The following is a 13,712-nucleotide window of genomic DNA, read 5'->3' as shown; positions in this document are numbered from 1 at the left end:
ATACTGTCCTCTGTAGTATATATACAGTATACTGTCCTCTGTAGTATATATACAGTATACTGTCCTCTGTAGTATATATACAGTATACTGTCCTCTGTAGTGCATATACAGTATACTGTCCTCTGTAGTATATATACAGTATACTGTCCTCTGTAGTAAATATATACAGTACACTGATCTCTGTAGTATATATACAGTATACTGTCCTCTGTAGTATATATACAGTATACTGTCCTCTGTAGTGTATATATACAGTATACTGCCCTCTGTAGTGTATATATAGTACACTGTCCTCTGTAGTATATATACAGTATACTGTCCTCTGTAGTATATATACAGTATACTGTTCTCTGTAGTATATATATACAGTATACTGTCCTCTGTAGTATATATACAGTATACTGTCCTCTGTAGTACATATATACAGTATACTGTCCTCTGTAGTATATATACAGTATACTGTCCTCTGTAGTGTATATATACAGTATACTGCCCTCTGTAGTGTATATATACAGTATACTGTCCTCTGTAGTATATATACAGTATACTGTCCTCTGTAGTATATATACAGTATACTGTCCTCTGTAGTATATATACAGTATACTGTCCTCTGTAGTATATATACAGTATACTGTCCTCTGTAGTATATATACAGTATACTGTCCTCTGTAGTATATATGCAGTATAGTGTCCTCTGTAGTATATATATATTTTTTCTAATAGTCCTACAATTTTTTTCGGGAACAGAAATGCAGACCCGGAAGTGAGGGTCCGCATTTCCGGATCCTGGCCACACATCGTGCGGCCCCATAGAAATGAATGGGTCCGCAATTCCGTTCCGCAAAATGCGGAACAGAATTGCAGACGTGTGAATGGAGCCTTAATCAAACATGTCAGAGAGATACTTGGAGGCGAGCCCAGGATTCTAACATTCTCAGGACTGGAGATAGTGCCCTTCTTACCAACAGGGGATTTATTTATTACGTAGGAAGCTAGTTGGATCATTAAGGCTAATGCTATGGGCCCATTAGGTCTGAATGACCGTAATGACTTAAGCGTCTTTTTGCAGGCATTGTTGTATTGTTGCACCTTATTGCTAGGTTTATGTTTTTATGTATTTTATATATTACCGGTAGCGCTGCTTGTGCACATGTCTGTCTTGGCATCGCTTATGTATAAAAGTGACGTATTAACGTCACCACGTTAGGAGGCCCGAGGAAGTGTGATCTACGTGAAACAGCCGTCGCCTCATGGTGCCTGTGTGGCGTCCTGCACCCCTATCGTCTGCCTGTATGTTTCTGTGTTTATGTGGAACAATAAAGCATGAATTGGACTTTTCCTGGTGAGTGCCGTCTTTCATCTTTATATTTCATATTTCTTGGATCTTACCGAGACTGAGCACCAGTGAAGTCTGTTGTGAGCCCCGGTGTCACCATCGCAGAGAATGTTCCCCTAGTGTCCGTGGAGGAGAGTCGGAGCAGTGCCGTCCTATCTGTCAATTTACCTGTGTGCATGAGTCAGTATAGTGTGTGGTGGACGCAGTGTATGTGAGTCAGTATAGTGTGTGGTGTACGCAGTGTATGTGAGTCAGTATAGTGTGTGGTGGACACAGTGTATGTGAGTCAGTATAGTGTGTGGTGGACGCAGTGTATGTGAGTCAGTATTGTGTGTGGTGGACACAGTGTATGTGAGTCAGTATTGTGTGTGGTGGACACAGTGTACGTGAGTCAGTATAGTGTGTGGTGGACGCAGTGTATGTGAGTCAGTATTGTGTGTGGTGGACACAGTGTATGTGAGTCAGTATAGTGTGTGGTGGACACAGTGTATGTGAGTCAGTATAGTGTGTGGTGGACGCAGTGTACGTGAGTCAGTATAGTGTGTGGTGGACACAGTGTATGTGAGTCAGTATAGTGTGTGGTGGATGCAGTGTATGTGAGTCAGTATTGTGTGTGGTGGACGCAGTGTATGTGAGTCAGTATAGTGTGTGGTGGACGCAGTGTATGTGAGTCAGTATAGTGTGTGGTGGACGCAGTGTATGTGAGTCAGTATAGTGTGTGGTGGACGCAGTGTATGTGAGTCAGTATTGTGTGTGGTGGACACAGTGTATGTGAGTCAGTATAGTGTGTGGTGTACGCAGTGTATGTGAGTCAGTATAGTGTGTGGTGGACACAGTGTATGTGAGTCAGTATAGTGTGTGGTGGACGCAGTGTACGTGAGTCAGTATTGTGTGTGGTGGACGCAGTGTATGTGAGTCAGTATAGTGTGTGGTGTACGCAGTGTATGTGAGTCAGTATAGTGTGTGGTGGACACAGTGTATGTGAGTCAGTATAGTGTGTGGTGGATGCAGTGTATGTGAGTCAGTATTGTGTGTGGTGGACGCAGTGTATGTGAGTCAGTATAGTGTGTGGTGGACGCAGTGTATGTGAGTCAGTATTGTGTGTGGTGGACACAGTGTATGTGAGTCAGTATAGTGTGTGGTGGACGCAGTGTATGTGAGTCAGTATTGTGTGTGGTGGACACAGTGTATGTGAGTCAGTATAGTGTGTGGTGTACGCAGTGTATGTGAGTCAGTATAGTGTGTGGTGGACACAGTGTATGTGAGTCAGTATAGTGTGTGGTGGACGCAGTGTACGTGAGTCAGTATTGTGTGTGGTGGACGCAGTGTATGTGAGTCAGTATAGTGTGTGGTGTACGCAGTGTATGTGAGTCAGTATAGTGTGTGGTGGACACAGTGTATGTGAGTCAGTATAGTGTGTGGTGGATGCAGTGTATGTGAGTCAGTATTGTGTGTGGTGGACGCAGTGTATGTGAGTCAGTATAGTGTGTGGTGGACGCAGTGTATGTGAGTCAGTATTGTGTGTGGTGGACACAGTGTATGTGAGTCAGTATAGTGTGTGGTGTACGCAGTGTATGTGAGTCAGTATAGTGTGTGGTGGACACAGTGTATGTGAGTCAGTATAGTGTGTGGTGGACGCAGTGTACGTGAGTCAGTATTGTGTGTGGTGGACGCAGTGTACGTGAGTCAGTATTGTGTGTGGTGGACACAGTGTATGTGAGTCAGTATAGTGTGTGGTGGACACAGTGTATGTGAGTCAGTATAGTGTGTGGTGGACGCAGTGTACGTGAGTCAGTATAGTGTGTGGTGGACGCAGTGTATGTGAGTCAGTATAGTGTGTGGTGGACACAGTGTATGTGAGTCAGTATAGTGTGTGGTGGACGCAGTGTATGTGAGTCAGTATTGTGTGTGGTGGACACAGTGTATGTGAGTCAGTATTGTGTGTGGTGGACACAGTGTATGTGAGTCAGTATAGTGTGTGGTGGACGCAGTGTATGTGAGTCAGTATAGTGTGTGGTGGACACAGTGTATGTGAGTCAGTATAGTGTGTGGTGGACACAGTGTATGTGAGTCAGTATAGTGTGTGGTGGACACAGTGTATGTGAGACAGTATAGTGTGTGGTGGACGCAGTGTATGTGAGTCAGTATAGTGTGTGGTGGACGCAGTGTATGTGAGTCAGTATAGTGTGTGGTGGACGCAGTGTACGTGAGTCAGTATAGTGTGTGGTGGACACAGTGTATGTGAGTCAGTATAGTGTGTGGTGGACACAGTGTATGTGAGTCAGTATTGTGTGTGGTGGACGCAGTGTATGTGAGTCAGTATTGTGTGTGGTAGATGCAGTGTATGTGAGTCAGTATTGTGTGTGGTGGATGCAGTGTATGTGAGTCAGTATTGTGTGTGGTGGACGCAGTGTACGTGAGTCAGTATAGTGTGTGGTGGACGCAGTGTATGTGAGTCAGTATAGTGTGTGGTGGACACAGTGTATGTGAGTCAGTATAGTGTGTGGTGGACGCAGTGTATGTGAGTCAGTATTGTGTGTGGTGGACACAGTGTATGTGAGTCAGTATTGTGTGTGGTGGACACAGTGTATGTGAGTCAGTATAGTGTGTGGTGGACGCAGTGTATGTGAGTCAGTATAGTGTGTGGTGGACACAGTGTATGTGAGTCAGTATAGTGTGTGGTGGACACAGTGTATGTGAGTCAGTATAGTGTGTGGTGGACACAGTGTATGTGAGACAGTATAGTGTGTGGTGGACGCAGTGTACGTGAGTCAGTTTTGTGTGTGGTGGACGCAGTGTATGTGAGTCAGTATTGTGTGTGGTGGACGCAGTGTACGTGAGTCAGTATTGTGTGTGGTGGACGCAGTGTACGTGAGTCAGTATTGTGTGTGGTGGACACAGTGTATGTGAGTCAGTATAGTGTGTGGTGGACACAGTGTATGTGAGTCAGTATAGTGTGTGGTGGACGCAGTGTACGTGAGTCAGTATAGTGTGTGGTGGACGCAGTGTATGTGAGTCAGTATAGTGTGTGGTGGACACAGTGTATGTGAGTCAGTATAGTGTGTGGTGGACGCAGTGTATGTGAGTCAGTATTGTGTGTGGTGGACACAGTGTATGTGAGTCAGTATTGTGTGTGGTGGACACAGTGTATGTGAGTCAGTATAGTGTGTGGTGGACGCAGTGTATGTGAGTCAGTATAGTGTGTGGTGGACACAGTGTATGTGAGTCAGTATAGTGTGTGGTGGACACAGTGTATGTGAGTCAGTATAGTGTGTGGTGGACACAGTGTATGTGAGACAGTATAGTGTGTGGTGGACGCAGTGTATGTGAGTCAGTATAGTGTGTGGTGGACGCAGTGTATGTGAGTCAGTATAGTGTGTGGTGGACGCAGTGTACGTGAGTCAGTATAGTGTGTGGTGGACACAGTGTATGTGAGTCAGTATAGTGTGTGGTGGACACAGTGTATGTGAGTCAGTATTGTGTGTGGTGGACGCAGTGTATGTGAGTCAGTATTGTGTGTGGTAGATGCAGTGTATGTGAGTCAGTATTGTGTGTGGTGGATGCAGTGTATGTGAGTCAGTATTGTGTGTGGTGGACGCAGTGTACGTGAGTCAGTATAGTGTGTGGTGGACGCAGTGTATGTGAGTCAGTATAGTGTGTGGTGGACACAGTGTATGTGAGTCAGTATAGTGTGTGGTGGACGCAGTGTATGTGAGTCAGTATTGTGTGTGGTGGACACAGTGTATGTGAGTCAGTATTGTGTGTGGTGGACACAGTGTATGTGAGTCAGTATAGTGTGTGGTGGACGCAGTGTATGTGAGTCAGTATAGTGTGTGGTGGACACAGTGTATGTGAGTCAGTATAGTGTGTGGTGGACACAGTGTATGTGAGTCAGTATAGTGTGTGGTGGACACAGTGTATGTGAGACAGTATAGTGTGTGGTGGACGCAGTGTATGTGAGTCAGTATAGTGTGTGGTGGACGCAGTGTATGTGAGTCAGTATAGTGTGTGGTGGACGCAGTGTACGTGAGTCAGTATAGTGTGTGGTGGACACAGTGTATGTGAGTCAGTATAGTGTGTGGTGGACACAGTGTATGTGAGTCAGTATTGTGTGTGGTGGACGCAGTGTATGTGAGTCAGTATTGTGTGTGGTAGATGCAGTGTATGTGAGTCAGTATTGTGTGTGGTGGATGCAGTGTATGTGAGTCAGTATTGTGTGTGGTGGACGCAGTGTATGTGAGTCAGTATAGTGTGTGGTGGACGCAGTGTATGTGAGTCAGTATTGTGTGTGGTGGACGCAGTGTATGTGAGTCAGTATAGTGTGTGGTGGACGCAGTGTACGTGAGTCAGTATAGTGTGTGGTGGACGCAGTGTATGTGAGTCAGTATAGTGTGTGATGGACGCAGTGTATGTGAGTCAGTATAGTGTGTGGTGGACGCAGTGTACGTGAGTCAGTATAGTGTGTGGTGGACGCAGTGTATGTGAGTCAGTATTGTGTGTGGTGGACACAGTGTATGTGAGTCAGTATAGTGTGTGGTGGACACAGTGTATGTGAGACAGTATAGTGTGTGGTGGACTCAGTGTATGTGAGTCAGTATAGTGTGTGGTGGACGCAGTGTATGTGAGTCAGTATTGTGTGTGGTGGACGCAGTGTATGTGAGTCAGTATTGTGTGTGGTGGACGCAGTGTATGTGAGTCAGTATAGTGTGTGGTGGACACAGTGTATGTGAGTCAGTATTGTGTGTGGTGGACGCAGTGTATGTGAGTCAGTATAGTGTGTGGTGGACACAGTGTATGTGAGTCAGTATAGTGTGTGGTGGACGCAGTGTATGTGAGTCAGTATTGTGTGTGGTGGACGCAGTGTATGTGAGTCAGTATTGTGTGTGGTGGACGCAGTGTGCGTGAGTCAGTATTGTGTGTGGTGGACGCAGTGTGCGTGAGTCAGTATTGTGTGTGGTGGACGCAGTGTATGTGAGTCAGTATAGTGTGTGGTGGACGCAGTGTATGTGAGTCAGTATTGTGTGTGGTGGACGCAGTGTATGTGAGTCAGTATAGTGTGTGGTGGACGCAGTGTATGTGAGTCAGTATAGTGTGTGGTGGACGCAGTGTACGTGAGTCAGTATTGTGTGTGGTGGACGCAGTGTACGTGAGTCAGTATTGTGTGTGGTGGACACAGTGTATGTGAGTCAGTATTGTGTGTGGTGGACGCAGTGTGCGTGAGTCAGTATTGTGTGTGGTGGACGCAGTGTGCGTGAGTCAGTATTGTGTGTGGTGGACGCAGTGTATGTGAGTCAGTATAGTGTGTGGTGGACGCAGTGTATGTGAGTCAGTATTGTGTGTGGTGGACGCAGTGTATGTGAGTCAGTATAGTGTGTGGTGGACGCAGTGTACGTGAGTCAGTATTGTGTGTGGTGGACGCAGTGTATGTGAGTCAGTATAGTGTGTGGTGGACGCAGTGTACGTGAGTCAGTATAGTGTGTGGTGGACGCAGTGTATGTGAGTCAGTATTGTGTGTGGTAGATGCAGTGTATGTGAGTCAGTATAGTGTGTGGTGGACGCAGTGTACACGAGACAGTATTGTGTGTGGTGGACGCAGTGTATGTGAGTCAGTATAGTGTGTGGTGGACACAGTGTATGTGAGTCAGTATTGTGTGTGGTGGACGCAGTGTATGTGAGTCAGTATAGTGTGTGGTGGACGCAGTGTATGTGAGTCAGTATAGTGTGTGGTGGACGCAGTGTATGTGAGTCAGTATTGTGTGTGGTGGACGCAGTGTATGTGAGTCAGTATTGTGTGTGGTGGACGCAGTGTATGTGAGTCAGTATTGTGTGTGGTGGACGCAGTGTATGTGAGTCAGTATAGTGTGTGGTGGACGCAGTGTATGTGAGTCAGTATTGTGTGTGGTGGACGCAGTGTATGTGAGACAGTATAGTGTGTGGTGGACGCAGTGTATGTGAGTCAGTATTGTGTGTGGTGGACACAGTGTATGTGAGTCAGTATTGTATGTGGTGGACGCAGTGTATGTGAGTCAGTATTGTGTGTGGTGGACGCAGTGTATGTGAGTCAGTATTGTGTGTGGTGGACGCAGTGTATGTGAGTCAGTATTGTGTGTGGTGGACACAGTGTATGTGAGTCAGTATAGTGTGTGGTGGACACAGTGTATGTGAGTCAGTATAGTGTGTGGTGGACACAGTGTATGTGAGTCAGTATAGTGTGTGGTGGACACAGTGTATGTGAGTCAGTATAGTGTGTGGTGGACGCAGTGTATGTGAGTCAGTATAGTGTGTGGTGGACGCAGTGTACGTGAGTCAGTATTGTGTGTGGTGGACGCAGTGTACACGAGTCAGTATTGTGTGTGGTGGACGCAGTGTACGTGAGTCAGTATAGTGTGTTGTGGACGCAGTGTACACGAGTCAGTATTGTGTGTGGTGGACGCAGTGTATGTGAGTCAGTATTGTGTGTGGTGGACGCAGTGTATGTGAGTCAGTATTGTGTGTGGTGGACACAGTGTATGTGAGACAGTATTGTGTGTGGTGGACACAGTGTATGTGAGTCAGTATTGTGTGTGGTGGACGCAGTGTATGTGAGTCAGTATTGTGTGTGGTGGACGCAGTGTACGTGAGTCAGTATTGTGTGTGGTGGACGCAGTGTACGTGAGTCAGTATTGTGTGTGGTGGACGCAGTGTACGTGAGTCAGTATAGTGTGTGGTGGACGCAGTGTATGTGAGTCAGTATTGTGTGTGGTGGACGCAGTGTATGTAAGTCAGTATTGTGTGTGGTGGACGCAGTGTATGTGAGTCAGTATTGTGTGTGGTGGACACAGTGTATGTGAGTCAGTATTGTGTGTGGTGGACGCAGTGTACGTGAGTCAGTATTGTGTGTGGTGGACGCAGTGTACGTGAGTCAGTTTTGTGTGTGGTGGACGCAGTGTATGTGAGTCAGTATTGTGTGTGGTGGACGCAGTGTATGTGAGTCAGTATTGTGTGTGGTGGACGCAGTGTATGTGAGTCAGTATTGTGTGTGGTGGACGCAGTGTATGTGAGTCAGTATTGTGTGTGGTGGACGCAGTGTATGTGAGTCAGTATAGTGTGTGGTGGACGCAGTGTATGTGAGTCAGTATAGTGTGTGGTGGACGCAGTGTATGTGAGTCAGTATAGTGTGTGGTGGACGCAGTGTATGTGAGACAGTATTGTGTGTGGTGGACACAGTGTATGTGAGACAGTATTGTGTGTGGTGGACACAGTGTATGTGAGTCAGTATTGTGTGTGGTGGACGCAGTGTATGTGAGTCAGTATTGTGTGTGGTGGACACAGTGTATGTGAGTCAGTATAGTGTGTGGTGGACACAGTGTATGTGAGTCAGTATTGTGTGTGGTGGACGCAGTGTATGTGAGTCAGTATTGTGTGTGGTGGACACAGTGTATGTGAGACAGTATTGTGTGTGGTGGACGCAGTGTATGTGAGTCAGTATTGTGTGTGGTGGACGCAGTGTATGTGAGTCAGTATTGTGTGTGGTGGACGCAGTGTATGTGAGTCAGTATAGTGTGTGGTGGACGCAGTGTATGTGAGTCAGTATTGTGTGTGGTGGACACAGTGTATGTGAGTCAGTATAGTGTGTGGTGGACACAGTGTATGTGAGTCAGTATTGTGTGTGGTGGACGCAGTGTATGTGAGTCAGTATTGTGTGTGGTGGACGCAGTGTACGTGAGTCAGTATAGTGTGTGGTGGACGCAGTGTACGTGAGTCAGTATAGTGTGTTGTGGACGCAGTGTACACGAGTCAGTATTGTGTGTGGTGGACGCAGTGTATGTGAGTCAGTATAGTGTGTGGTGGACACAGTGTATGTGAGTCAGTATAGTGTGTGGTGGACGCAGTGTATGTGAGTCAGTATAGTGTGTGGTGGACGCAGTGTACGTGAGTCAGTATTGTGTGTGGTGGACGCAGTGTACACGAGTCAGTATTGTGTGTGGTGGACGCAGTGTACGTGAGTCAGTATAGTGTGTTGTGGACGCAGTGTACACGAGTCAGTATTGTGTGTGGTGGACGCAGTGTATGTGAGTCAGTATTGTGTGTGGTGGACGCAGTGTATGTGAGTCAGTATTGTGTGTGGTGGACACAGTGTATGTGAGACAGTATTGTGTGTGGTGGACACAGTGTATGTGAGTCAGTATTGTGTGTGGTGGACGCAGTGTATGTGAGTCAGTATTGTGTGTGGTGGACGCAGTGTACGTGAGTCAGTATTGTGTGTGGTGGACGCAGTGTACGTGAGTCAGTATTGTGTGTGGTGGACGCAGTGTACGTGAGTCAGTATAGTGTGTGGTGGACGCAGTGTATGTGAGTCAGTATTGTGTGTGGTGGACGCAGTGTATGTGAGTCAGTATTGTGTGTGGTGGACGCAGTGTATGTGAGTCAGTATTGTGTGTGGTGGACACAGTGTATGTGAGTCAGTATTGTGTGTGGTGGACGCAGTGTACGTGAGTCAGTATTGTGTGTGGTGGACGCAGTGTACGTGAGTCAGTTTTGTGTGTGGTGGACGCAGTGTATGTGAGTCAGTATTGTGTGTGGTGGACGCAGTGTATGTGAGTCAGTATTGTGTGTGGTGGACGCAGTGTATGTGAGTCAGTATTGTGTGTGGTGGACGCAGTGTATGTGAGTCAGTATTGTGTGTGGTGGACGCAGTGTATGTGAGTCAGTATAGTGTGTGGTGGACGCAGTGTATGTGAGTCAGTATAGTGTGTGGTGGACGCAGTGTATGTGAGTCAGTATAGTGTGTGGTGGACGCAGTGTATGTGAGACAGTATTGTGTGTGGTGGACACAGTGTATGTGAGACAGTATTGTGTGTGGTGGACACAGTGTATGTGAGTCAGTATTGTGTGTGGTGGACGCAGTGTATGTGAGTCAGTATTGTGTGTGGTGGACACAGTGTATGTGAGTCAGTATAGTGTGTGGTGGACACAGTGTATGTGAGTCAGTATTGTGTGTGGTGGACGCAGTGTATGTGAGTCAGTATTGTGTGTGGTGGACACAGTGTATGTGAGACAGTATTGTGTGTGGTGGACGCAGTGTATGTGAGTCAGTATTGTGTGTGGTGGACGCAGTGTATGTGAGTCAGTATTGTGTGTGGTGGACGCAGTGTATGTGAGTCAGTATAGTGTGTGGTGGACGCAGTGTATGTGAGTCAGTATAGTGTGTGGTGGACGCAGTGTATGTGAGTCAGTATTGTGTGTGGTGGACGCAGTGTACGTGAGTCAGTATAGTGTGTGGTGGACGCAGTGTACACGAGTCAGTATAGTGTGTGGTGGACGCAGTGTATGTGAGTCAGTATTGTGTGTGGTGGACGCAGTGTACGTGAGTCAGTATAGTGTGTGGTGGACGCAGTGTACGTGAGTCAGTATAGTGTGTGGTGGACGCAGTGTATGTGAGACAGTATTGTGTGTGGTGGACGCAGTGTACGTGAGTCAGTATTGTGTGTGGTGGACGCAGTGTACGTGAGTCAGTTTTGTGTGTGGTGGACACAGTGTATGTGAGTCAGTATTGTGTGTGGTGGACACAGTGTATGTGAGTCAGTATTGTGTGTGGTGGACGCAGTGTATGTGAGTCAGTATAGTGTGTGGTGGACGCAGTGTACGTGAGTCAGTATTGTGTGTGGTGGACGCAGTGTATGTGAGACAGTATTGTGTGTGGTGGACACAGTGTACGTGAGTCAGTATTGTGTGTGGTGGACGCAGTGTATGTGAGTCAGTATAGTGTGTGGTGGACGCAGTGTACGTGAGTCAGTATTGTGTGTGGTGGACACAGTGTATGTGAGTCAGTATTGTGTGTGGTGGACACAGTGTATGTGAGTCAGTATTGTGTGTGGTGGACGCAGTGTATGTGAGTCAGTATAGTGTGTGGTGGACGCAGTGTACGTGAGTCAGTATTGTGTGTGGTGGACGCAGTGTATGTGAGACAGTATTGTTTGTGGTGGTTAAATAGATATTTTCAGTGTAAAGTTAATTGTGGATAAGAAGTTTTAGGTAATTATTCTCATTCCACCTTTTTCAGAGTCTATAACAGACAATGAGTTTGTTGTTGACTTGGGCCTCATCTTACTCCTTCTCATCTATTCTGATATTCCTGCAGAAGTGGTTTCTATATTTAAAGGATCCTCTGAGGCTAAGACCTTCTACCATGTTACTCACCGTCCATTTAGAGAAGGCACTGTATGGATGGAGGTAACCCTGGTCATCGTTGGCTCCCAGAAGATCATTATTGCACATGGCACAATGTTTATCTGATCGCCAGTCATAATATGCAAGAGCAAATGATGGATCTTTGGTGCATTTTTGCATTTGGTTTTCCAAAAAAAGTAAGGACATTCGATTAAAGGACAGGTATCCGGTGCTGCCTTCTCCAAAGGTGAAGGAACGGGTTTCTCTTGTATTGTTAATGAAAGCCTTTGAAGCGTAGTAATGATTAAAAGTCCACACTTCATAATAAGAGGCATTGAGGAACTCGTAGGTCCCGCTGCGGAGACGATCTCCTGCTCTAAGGATGTAATAGTCTGGATCCATTTTTTTTTTGCAAAAATTTAACCAAACCATGTAACGCTTTTGTTCAGTTTCACTCTTCTCTCGGATTTCTTGCCTTTCGAGATCTTTTATCTTTTCACAGTTATCTCCCCAACGGTTACCCGCACATCCACCACAGTTGATGCCACCAAAGTTGTCTTTGCATTGACATACTGAACTGAAATAATATCCAGGGAAGTTTTGTCTGTCATCATTGGGATTATCTGGTGGTGGCAGTGACCGGCTAAGACTTGTAGACACACAACTGCCCCTATTCTCTCCCGATCCACAAGGAGTTCCTTTGTACATAGGACAGCAAGGGACCGGAAAGTCATTGTTTCCAGGAGTTATACAAGCTTTGGGGAACATCGCAGCATCTGTAGCTACCAGGGAAAGCAGGAAGACACTAAGGAACAGCATCTCTGGATCCTCAGGATGATACGTCTGCTGGGAAGACAAAGACATGGAAGCGATGAGAAAAGTAATTGAACATGTGGAACCCTGATCTAAAGAAGACTAGTCCATCCAAACCAACTCATTAGCTGTGCATCATGCAGTGCACCCTCATATTGTCCTGACTCAGGCTGTGCTACTCTGGAAGGGATGAAGAATAAAGTAAGGCACACAAATGATTTTTGTGAAATGGCAAAAATAAAATTAATTCTTTATACCATAAGCTTCTCAGAAAAAGCATGAAATCTCACAAACATATAACTCCTATATACTTATTTAAGGTGGTTAAAAGAATAGATGTTCAATCCTTCTCAACAAGTGACTCTCCAGTGTAACTCCTCCTAGGACATATGATGTATGTAGATTATTAGTATCTGATCCTTCTCTACAAGTGACTCTCCAGTGTTACTCCTCCTAGGACATATGATGTATGTAGATTATTAGTACCCGATCCTTCTCTACAAGTGACTCTCCAGTGTTACTCCTCCTAGGACATATGATGTATGTAGATTATTAGTACCCGATCCTTCTCTACAAGTGACTCTCCAGTGTTACTCCTCCTAGGACATATGATGTATGTAGATTATTAGTACCTGATCCTCCTCTACAAGTGACTCTCCAGTGTTACTCCTCCTAGGACATATGATGTATGTAGATTATTAGTACCCGATCCTTCTCTACAAGTGACTCTCCAGTGTTACTCCTCCTAGGACATATGATGTATGTAGATTATTAGTACCCGATCCTTCACTACAAGTGACTCTCCAGTGTTACTCCTCCTAGGACATATGATGTATGTAGATTATTAGTACCCGATCCTTCTCTACAAGTGACTCTCCAGTGTTTCTCCTCCTAGGACATATGATGTATGTAGATTATTAGTACCTGATCCTCCTCTACAAGTCACTCTCCAGTGTTACTCCTCCTAGGACATATGATGTATGTAGATTATTAGTACCTGGTCCTTCTCTACAAGTGACTCTCCAGTGTTACTCCTCCTAGGACATATGATGTATGTAGATTATTAGTACCTGATCCTTCTCTACAAGTGACTCTCCAGTGTTACTCCTCCTAGGACATATGATGTATGTAGATTATTAGTGACTGATCCTTCTCTACAAGTGACTCTCCAGTGTTACTCCCCCTAGGACATATGATGTATGTAGATTATTAGTACCTGGTCCTTCTCTACAAGTGACTCTCCAGTGTTACTCCTCATAGGACATATGATGTATGTAGATTATTAGTACCTGATCCTTCTCTACAAGTGACTCTCCAGTGTTACTCCTCATAGGACATATGATGTATGTAGATTATTAGTACCTGATCCTTCTCTACAAGTGACTCTCCAGTGTTACTCCTCATAGGACATATG

At 45.8% G+C, this 13,712-nt stretch overlaps 1 protein-coding gene across 1 annotated transcript in view; it reads right to left on the bottom strand.

The window, feature by feature from the left end:
- Positions 1-13,712, bottom strand: part of LOC120996662 (tyrosinase-like) — a 103,068-nt gene that overhangs the window by 25,557 nt on the left and 63,799 nt on the right. Inside the window, exon 3 of the mRNA XM_040426770.1 lies at positions 11,516-12,331. Coding sequence (XP_040282704.1) covers positions 11,516-12,304 — 789 coding nt within the window. The 5' untranslated portion in view covers positions 12,305-12,331. The remainder of the gene's footprint in view (positions 1-11,515; positions 12,332-13,712) is intronic.

The sequence above is a fragment of the Bufo bufo genome, chromosome 3 (genome assembly GCF_905171765.1).
Source record: "Bufo bufo chromosome 3, aBufBuf1.1, whole genome shotgun sequence".
Lineage (NCBI taxonomy): Eukaryota > Metazoa > Chordata > Amphibia > Anura > Bufonidae > Bufo > Bufo bufo.
Note: the sequence above shows the minus strand (reverse complement) of the source record. Positions and strands in the feature narration are given on the sequence as shown.